At 50.4% G+C, this 9,145-nt stretch overlaps 1 protein-coding gene across 1 annotated transcript; it reads right to left on the bottom strand.

Moving 5' to 3' along the window:
* Window positions 1–3,292: 3,292 nt before the first annotated feature.
* SLC2A10 (solute carrier family 2 member 10) lies at window positions 3,293–8,934 on the bottom strand. Its single transcript, XM_017735490.1, has 5 exons — window positions 8,757–8,934; window positions 6,199–7,575; window positions 5,040–5,162; window positions 4,360–4,495; window positions 3,293–3,719 (listed from the first exon to the last, which is right to left on the bottom strand). The coding sequence occupies exons 1-5, from the start codon at window positions 8,932–8,934 to the stop codon at window positions 3,623–3,625; spliced, it is 1,911 nt and encodes a 636-aa protein (XP_017590979.1). The 3' UTR covers window positions 3,293–3,622.
* Between the last annotated feature and the right edge of the window lie 211 nt (window positions 8,935–9,145).

The raw sequence follows: 9,145 nt of genomic DNA, 5'->3' as shown, positions 1-9,145 counted from the left end.
CCGTGCGCCCCGACGATGCGCACGCTCCGCAGCACAACCCGCCCCCTCGCAAAGCTCATGGCACAGGCATCTGTCACCGAAACCTGGCTGCATGAAAGGCTGTCTGCACAACTGGGGGAAAAAGAAAGGCATGACAGCACAATTAGTGAGAGCAAATGAAAGGCTGTTTGAAGAGGAGGAGGGAGGAAAGGGGAGAGCTGCATAAATCCCTGGTGGGGTTTTGGGCTTGACATCAAAACCCCGTAACAGTGTATTACTTCAGCCCCCAATGTGGACAGATGTTGAGCTGTGGCTCAAAGGAAGTCAGAAATCTTTCCTTAGAAAAAATTTGGCTAGGAAACTAAAGAAAATATTGTGAAAGAAAAGGAAATAAAAGCCCACTAAAGAAGATTTATCACTGCCTCAAGCATTTCTGTATCCTCCAGTCTTATGAGGTCTCAGCCTCAGGGGAGAGAAGAAGAGAAACAGCCTGTTGCTATGTTAATGGGTCAAAATTTGGAGCGGGGACACATTTGTCCAGTTAGATGAGGATGGAGGGAGCCAACTTACCCAGCCGAGCACTCCTCCCATCCATGCTGACCCCAGCCAGCCTTCAGGGACCTCTGGCACCAGCCTGCAGCATTCCCCAGAACACCCATCCCAGCTGCCCTTTTTGCTCACTCACTCCCTTTGGTAAGGGTTTTATGGAGCCCCTCATCAATGGCAAAATATGTTCATTCCTAAAAGAGTTTAGTATCATCCACAAACATGGAGATTTTGCTTGCCAACACGGAAGGTGCTGAGTAAAACCAGGCCCAACAGAGATTCTTGGGCAATCTGGTTGCTGAATCTCATTTATCTTCAAAAACTGCCTGCTAAACCCTGCACTTGGCTACCTACAAGACAAAAATATCCTTAAAGAGGTTTCAATACATGAAAGAACCATTGCTTCAATCCCATGGCAATGTAAATGTTTTTTTAAATAATTTTGACAAAATCTTTCATCTGTTCTGTCTGTTGGGTCCTCCCTATCCATGTGAATACTTGATATATTCCTAGAGTCCCAGTGTGCTGGCAAGGGAAGCTTTCCCTCTTTGGCATGCATGTCTGCTGGCTCTTTCCCAGCTGCCCATGTGCCACCCCAGCAGGGACAGAGGTGACACTCGCCCCTGCAGCTCCCAGGGTCCCCTTCCAGAGCTTGGTTTGTGGCTGGGAGCTGCACTAGCAAACTGCCTCTGGTACAGCAGACATTTGGAAAGTCACATTGATCCAGTTCCTCTAATTTACTGGGTGTGAGGTTCTTCCAAATACCTGCAGCAGTGGAGACCAACACTCAGTTGTGCCCAAGCTGTCTCGTCATGTCTTGTCCTCCCTGGCAACCTGTTGCACCTTTGTATTGAGCAATAGCTCCCTAGCCAGTTTCTTCCTTCTGATATAGTTAAATAAAGATTTTTAGAAGATACTTGCAAGATCTTTGCAAGATCTTCATGCTCATTTTTAGCTCTCTTTTCTGTCTACTCTTTACTTGCCAGGTTTTATGGCTTTTCCTTTTCTCCTCATGTGGGAAACCTTTTCACTTTTAAAACACTGACCTTCTCCCTGTGATACCTTCTTAACCTTAGCAGTGAGTCAGGCAGGGTGTTTTTTAGGACCTCTTAGTTCTTTTTGAGTTGTGGCACATGTTTTGCTTAGGCTTTAATAGAGCATTTTTTAATCACCTCCAGACTGCTTGCAGGCTCCTTGCTTTCTGCCTGCTCCTTTTTGGTTTGTTGTTATTGACTAATCACCTTATTTTTTCATAGTTCCCTTTCTTGAAATTGTAGAGCCCCAGGCTGGATTTATTTGGTGTGCACTCTCCCACTACAGCATTAAAGGTTGTTTTGTGGTCACTAGCAGAGAGCAGTTCTCCCACAAACACCTTGTGAAGCAGGTCCTGTGCACCGCTCCCCACCAAACCCAGAGCAGCAGCCCTCCTCGCACTTCCAGCACTGCTTGGTCCTGGAGACCCTTTATTGTACCCAAACCCACTTTTTATTCCTTCCTGATGGATCACTGAGCTGACTAACTTCTCTAATCTCATTTTATATTTGCTGTTCATTACCTTTATCCTTATCAGGGCTCAATAACACAGTACTGGCTCTACTTTTTTTTTACTGGAATCTGTGATTTCCCATCCCAAGAAATCTGTACTGATTTTGGGATTGTTATTCAGGGTGATTGGAAAGTCTGGCAATATCGTATTTTTTAAGCTTCTGGTATAGTGACAGAAGCACATCTAGGTTTTGGTTTTGGTTGCTTAATAATGTTCCTGTGAGTCTGCTGGTACCATACATGTACATAGATTCATCTTATTTACTGCAGCTGCTTCCTTTGTTTCCCTGCTGCTCTCCCCCTGGATATGGGCCACCTCCTCCTCACAAGGGTGCTAGTCTGAATTTCTACACCCTCCGACTTTCCTTCAGCTTTCCATTTGAACACTCCTTTACGACTTTTCCATCTTGCAGCGCCACCCGCCCAGCTCTGCTGCGATGGAGGGCCCAGGCCCTGTGACACCAGCTGGCAGCTCCAGAGCTGCCTCCCTTCCCGGGAGCATTCACCCGTCATGGCAAGGGCTACGAGAGCAGAGCTGGGACCTTGCCCTGCAGCCCCGGGGCTCTCCCACACCTCCTCTCTGTCCCGTGGCCCTGCAGGCGGTGCAAGCACAGACACCCAGACCCTGTGCAGTGTGCGACAAACTGGGCACCTCTCGCAGATTCCTCCTCCTGGCGTGCTGAAGCTGCTGGGTTTGGAAAGTGCACTGGGGATTTTTTGTATTAAGTGGGAACGACAGTCCTTGACCCTGGACTTTGATCCCCCTCACCATGAGCTGTCTCACAGCTTTCTGTACCGCCACCCCAGCACCTGGCACTGTCCCTAGCCCTGTCTGCTGGCCCCAGAGCTAACTCGGGTGTCCTCCCGGCACAACCAGCCCCGCTCGCTGCTCTCACCGGGGTCCCCCGTCCTCTGCCCTTGTCTTGTCCCCAGCACAGCCCCGGCACCCTGCTCACCCCCGCGCAGGGTTACCCCGAATTCTCAATCGCATATCCCTCCTGTCCGGCCCCATCAGCCCCAGGGCACAATGCGGGGAGGGGGGCAGGAAAGGGGGTCCGAGGGGTGCGGGGGGCTCGGATTTTGGGAATTGCGGGGGTCTGTCCGCATCCCCGAGCGGGCGGTGCCGGGCGCCCACTGGCGGCAGGTCCGGGGCAGGGCACCCTGCGCGGCCCCGATCCCGGTGTTCCCGAGACCTGGAAAATAACACACCTTGCTCACAACAGAGCTTCCCGGATGGGATCACTGTCAGCAAAACCCGTGCTTTAATTCCTGCGTATAAAACCATTAATCTCTTAAATGATAGGAGATACAAATGATGAAAAATTAAAAGATATCAAAGGAAGGATGTATTCCCTTCCTGGGAACAATCATTCTCCAAGGACCCAAAGGACATGCTGTTGGCGTGCTCCCAGATCTAAGGCACTACAGGGAGAACTGTCTCTGACCAGAGGTCACCAGTTAAAGACCCCAGAAAAGAAGTGTCCTGATGGCCCAGCTTGGTCCTGTGCTGGTGGAACTCCTCAGACAGGATGCTGCGGGCAGGTCACTGGTTTCATGTGCTGCTGGCGTGCTCCATTCTCTGGTACTGTGTGTGTGTGCAGCTCGCTCCTCTTCCACGTCTCTGCTTGAACACATTTCCTTCCCACACCCTGCCAGGCAGTGATGAAGGTCAGGAGCAGCACCAGGGAGCCAGCCAGGTGCTCACAGCAGTCACCCCTCCTGCCCCCCAATGAGTGCTTCCTCAGCCATGAGGCAGCACAGCCTCTCCTGCTCCAGCAGTGCCTGCCCTGCCACCTCCATCCCAACCAGGATGGCACAAACACATTTTGATCTTCTCTAGCCCATTACAAGCTTTGTGTGAAAATTACCAGGTGGGAGCCCATGCTCCAGACGTCTCTGCCTCAGAGGAGAAAGATCAGCCTGGGATTATTCTAAGGTGAAAAGACAGGACTATCATCCCCTCCTGCCTCCTCCCAGTCCTGACCTTCCTGTCCCATGTTGTGGTGCTGGTCTCCTCTGCTCGACCATGAGTCCTGGTTTTTATACCATTTTTCTTGAGTGTCACTACTGCCCTCCAGCAGCACAGCTGCAAGGCTCAGGGCAGTGACCTGCTGATGAAGGCGCTGCAGCTCTCCCACCCTGTCCCACAGCCCTGCCACAAACTTGAGATTTTCTATTTTCTCAGCAGCACTGGCCAGACTTTGCTTCAGGCCAGTGCCACAGACCTCAGGGGGTGTCAGTGGGAAGCACCCAAAGCCAGCACTCCTGCTGGGACAACAGCACACGTACCGTTTCCTGGAGAACTGCTGGTCTATCTCCTCTAGGGACTGTCCTTTTGTTTCTGGCACAAAAAGGTAAATGAATATAACAGCCATCACTCCCACCAGTCCATACAGAAGAAACATCCAAGAGAATCCGATGGCATCTGCAAAGATTCCAGTGTGTGAAGGTAGGAGGTGGGTCACACCATGGGGTACAAAGGAAACTGGTTGCTTACTGTGAGGTGGTCACTGATGCCTGACAGGGGCAACTTATATTGTGAAGCCTTCAAGAGAGCCGGGAAACTCCTTATCTGCAAGGCCTGGAGTGGGAATTGGCAAAGGGAAAGGCTGGTGCATGCCAGACTTTGCCAGCACCAGGGAGAAGAAGGCAGACGAGGTCCAGGGCCAGCAGTGCCTGCTGAGAAATGTAAAGCTGCCGGTATGGAAGCTGCAAACTCTGTGTTCCTGATACTGTGGTGCTACAGTGCAGCCCAGTGGGCAATGGGTGATTTTTATAAACGAGTGACAGAGAGGCTCTGACCAGTGCTGCTGGTGCCTGGCTTTCCTGCTCTCAGGGGCAACAGGGTCACACCTATCCCAGCCTCAAGTCCTCAGGGTTCAAAATGTCACTTAATCTCCAAATGGCTCGTGGTGGCCACCTTCCCTAACCAGCTGTGGGATGCGGAGGGAGGGGAAGTGACTACTTACCAATAAGGTCCAGGAAGGAGAGGCTGATCAGTAAATTACCAGCCCAGTTAAAGCTGTTACAGAAGGCAAAGGCTCTTCCTCTTATCCCAGTAGGGTAAATCTCACTCAGGACCAGCCAGGTCACTGCACAGATTAGAGAGATCACAAAGATAGTGTGGAGTTAAGCAATTTGTTTGGGAAATGGGCAAGGCAGATTTCAGCAGGGGGTTTAAACTCTGGCTTCACCCAGCACCCGCTGCTGGTGGTGTCAAACATTCATTGATCTCAGAGACACAACAGAACACTTCACACCTCCTGTGTTCAATGCTTCATGGAGGAATAAAATAGCAATAAACAGGCCCAGGGAGTGAAGAAGAAAGCAGGCTAGCTGATCATTCCATTCACAGGAGATGGAGAAAATCTGACAGGCCTGCTGTCAGGTCATGCTCTTTGTAAAGAAACGAGAAAAGGGTGGAATTAGGGAGACAACATTGCATTTGGGCTAAAATCAGAGTTAAAGCAATATATATCCTTAAGAAGTCTCTCCTATCCTGGGGTTATTTTGCTTAAAATAATTTGCAGGGTGGCTGTCAAACCCATGAGACATATTCACTTAACATACTTTTCTTGAATTAAATGCTGTTTTCTCCCATCAAGGCATTTAAATGCCAGAAAACAGTAGAACTCACATGGAAGCAAGAACTAAACTTTAATCTCATCTGATGAAAAAGAAATAATAATAAATAGAATTAAAAAAACCAACTGATACTAAGAAACCTTCAAAAGAGGTTCAGCTTCCAGTTCTGCAGTGACTTTCATAATCACACCGCAAAAGCCCCTCAGTCCCTCTGTCCTCAGCCCTGTATTTTCTTCCTCACCAGAGTGACAGGAAGATTATGTAGTGCTTGTAGGATGCTCTGATTTTCCATTGAACTTCAGAGAAAAAAAAAACTTTACAAGGGAAGTGAATAGCACGGAAGAGAGAGTTACTCTAGTGCTGTAGCTGACAGAGCTGCAGTGCTAGAAGATGATTCAGTGGGCAGGAGGGGACAAATGTCCAGTTCCCATACACTGAGCTGCTCAGCACAGCAGATACATAAGGAATGGTTCAAGCAGGCAGCTTGCAGATCAGCCCTAGTTTTATTCTCTGGGTAAGTGCAAGGATAAACACCACACTTACTTGGCCCAAATCCAATTGAGAAGGCACTCACGAAAGCCATCATGCTCAGCAGTGTAATCCAATTTAAGACCGTATGTTGTGCCCAGGGAGCAGCACCAAGAGGAGGGCCCGTGCTTTCCAGTGTTCCTTTCTTGGACTGACCTGCCAAGTCCCTTTTCTGACTGAAGGAAGAATTAGGAACAACCTCTTTGCTTTGAGTGCTGGCAAAAACTTTCGTAAGGCTCCTTGCGGCAGCAAAACCAGGGCCTGCCTGACTTCTGACAGCACCTGATGCTGGTGGGACAGGAGACACAGCAGACTGGGGGACCACATGTGTTGGGGGGTGCTGGGTGAGGCTGTGGGATGCATTGGGGCCTGCGGCTGCTTTGCAGTCCCTGGCCATGGCCAGCGGAGCCATGAGGCTGGTGAGGCCGATGGTGGTGACGGAGATGGCCATCACCACGCAGCCAGACATGAGCAGCACTCTCCTGCCTGCCTTGTCTGCCAAGGCCATGGCCACCAGTGTGGCCACCACCTTTATCGCTCCCAGCCCGACTGAGGCCAGGATTGCTGAGGAGTTGCTCTGGAATCCCACCGAGTGGAAGATTTTGGAGGCATAGCCCAGCACATTGGGCTGCCCAGTGAACTGCTGGAAGAGCACCAGTCCCAGGCCCACCAGAGTCCGCCTTCTCATGTTGTCTCTGGTCCTAAAAAGGTCGAGAAATGAGTAATTCTTCTCCTGATATGGCTCCCGCTTTGCTGCTGCTCTGTCCTCTGTGTCCTGCAATGGGATGAGGCCCTTCTGGCAGTCAGAGTCCCATGAGCTCAGTTTAACAGGGTTCACTGGGAGAAAGAGGATGCTGAGGAACTGCATGACCGTCGGGGCAATGGCCAGTCCAAACATGTACCTCCACCCCTCGTCCACGTCTGCAAAGATGTAATTCAGTGCATAGGACAGCAGGATGCCCAAGGTGATTCCCACTTCGTAGAGAGACACCAGCAGCCCTCGCTGGTGAGCAGCCACCATTTCTGAGACATAGATGCAGCAGGCCATGGACGAGACAGAGGTGGCAAAGCCCACGGTCATGCGCCCAATGACCAGCACAGGGAGTGACCTCGCCAGTGTGAGGATGAGGCTGCCCACCAAGAGGACCAAATTGCTGACCAGGATTGCTCTCCTCCGGCCATGGCGGTCGATGAGGATCCCCCCAGCCAGGGAGGCGAGGAGCGCTCCGATAAGGATGGCACTCACCAGAACTTCTTGCTTGAAGCAGCTGAGGTGAAAATCTGTCTGCAACTGCAGCAGTGCTCCAGAGATTATCCCCAGCTCGTATCCAAATATCAGCCCGCCCAGGAGAGACACCGTTGCAGACAAGAGGAGGACCAGCAGTGCACGACCTGGAAAACAAGCAAGCAGGTTCAGTTTTCTGATGCTATAAGACAAGCTCTCAGCATGCACAGGCTGGAAAAAAGCTCTCCCAGGACACCCACAGTTTTCCATCTACAAAGTCATGATGTGGAATTTCCCCATAGCTCACTAGGTCACATGTATAGAGGCACTTGCAGACAGTCACACAACACACCAGACTTCTGCTAACGCAGGGGTTCTCATCCGGGGTGCAGAACTTTGAAATCAGGACGTTTTAACAGAGTTAAGACTTGTTTTTAAGTGCAGGGCAGTGATTTGTAGTGCCTGGAGTTGTACAGCAGGATCCTCTGTGGTATCTCTTGATTGTAATTACAAAATTTGCTCTGGGCAGGAAATGCAGCTTCTGCTTTCTGGTTCTGAACTCTTCTGCATTATCATTTTCACATTTCAGAGCATGTGGTACCACCAGCTCTCCCTGCAGGTTTTGTATTCTCACTCCCTATCTTGTTGTTAAAAGCCCTGCCCACAAAAGTTTGTTTTTCCTTTAACTAATCTTGTACTCTCTTCTTCCATTTAATTAGAAATACTCAAAATTTTGGTAGAATGTATGTCGAAAAAATGTGAGCACAACCACCAGACCATGGAAACTTTTCTCACCCAGCCAAAGGACTTTTGTCCTGTCACAAGCTGTGTTTAATGGGAAGTGTCTCTGCTTGGCCGTTAATTACAGCTAGCAATAAAGGCTATTTATCAGTGATGGCTGTATATAAATACAATTATTTTTATTTATTCTGCAACCCTCTGTGTTTCATTTGTGTTACTTATGCCATCCCAGCTATCCCAGTCCCTCCCACCATGCTCTGTGTGAACACCTGCACTGCTTTTAGCACTCCTTGTACATATTATGCAGATAATTAGAAAAAATATCTGCTGAGAACATAAGGCATAGGTGGCCTTCCCATTAACTTCAAGCCACAAATTCTATTACACACAGAGAGTCCCATTATAAATACCATGGCTGATTTAATCAGGTTTTGCTGCATTTCTTGTTAACTTCATAAGATGTCATGGCTTATGAACTTTGGCTGAAACCCAGTTTGTGTATCGCCTATTCTGACGCAGCTGGGGAATTTGAGGACTCTTCAGATCTCCACACGAGGACAGAAAGTTTGGTGGGTCTCGCAAGGAGCTGTGCCAGGCGATTCCTTGCCTAGAGCAAACCGGTCGGGGGACCGTGCTCCGGGACAGGAGCGGGGCAGACCCGCTGTCCAGCCGAGCTGGGACGGGGCTGACCCCGGACTCTGCTCACACCAGCGCCAAGGCCAATGGGCGCCGCGCCGCTGCCTGCAGCAATCCCCACTGCCCAGCAAATCCAGCTCCTTCCACATTCCCCGAACCCCCGCTCCCCTCCCCGGCGCGCTGCCGGGACAGCCCCGGGACCGAGCCACAGGAAATTCCTTGGCTCGTATGTTCGCGGAGCGGGCTGCTGGGACCGCTAAAAAAAGAACAGAAAGAAAGGAAGGGGCGGGGGATGCACCCCCAGCCCTTAGGAAAAGTTGCAAACTGTCTCTTTTTTTTTTTGGAAACTTCTCCCCGGGG

The sequence above is a fragment of the Corvus brachyrhynchos genome, unplaced genomic scaffold, assembly GCF_000691975.1.
Source record: "Corvus brachyrhynchos isolate BGI_N302 unplaced genomic scaffold, ASM69197v1 scaffold10, whole genome shotgun sequence".
NCBI lineage: Eukaryota > Metazoa > Chordata > Aves > Passeriformes > Corvidae > Corvus > Corvus brachyrhynchos.
This window is presented reverse-complemented; position numbering and strand designations above follow the sequence as displayed.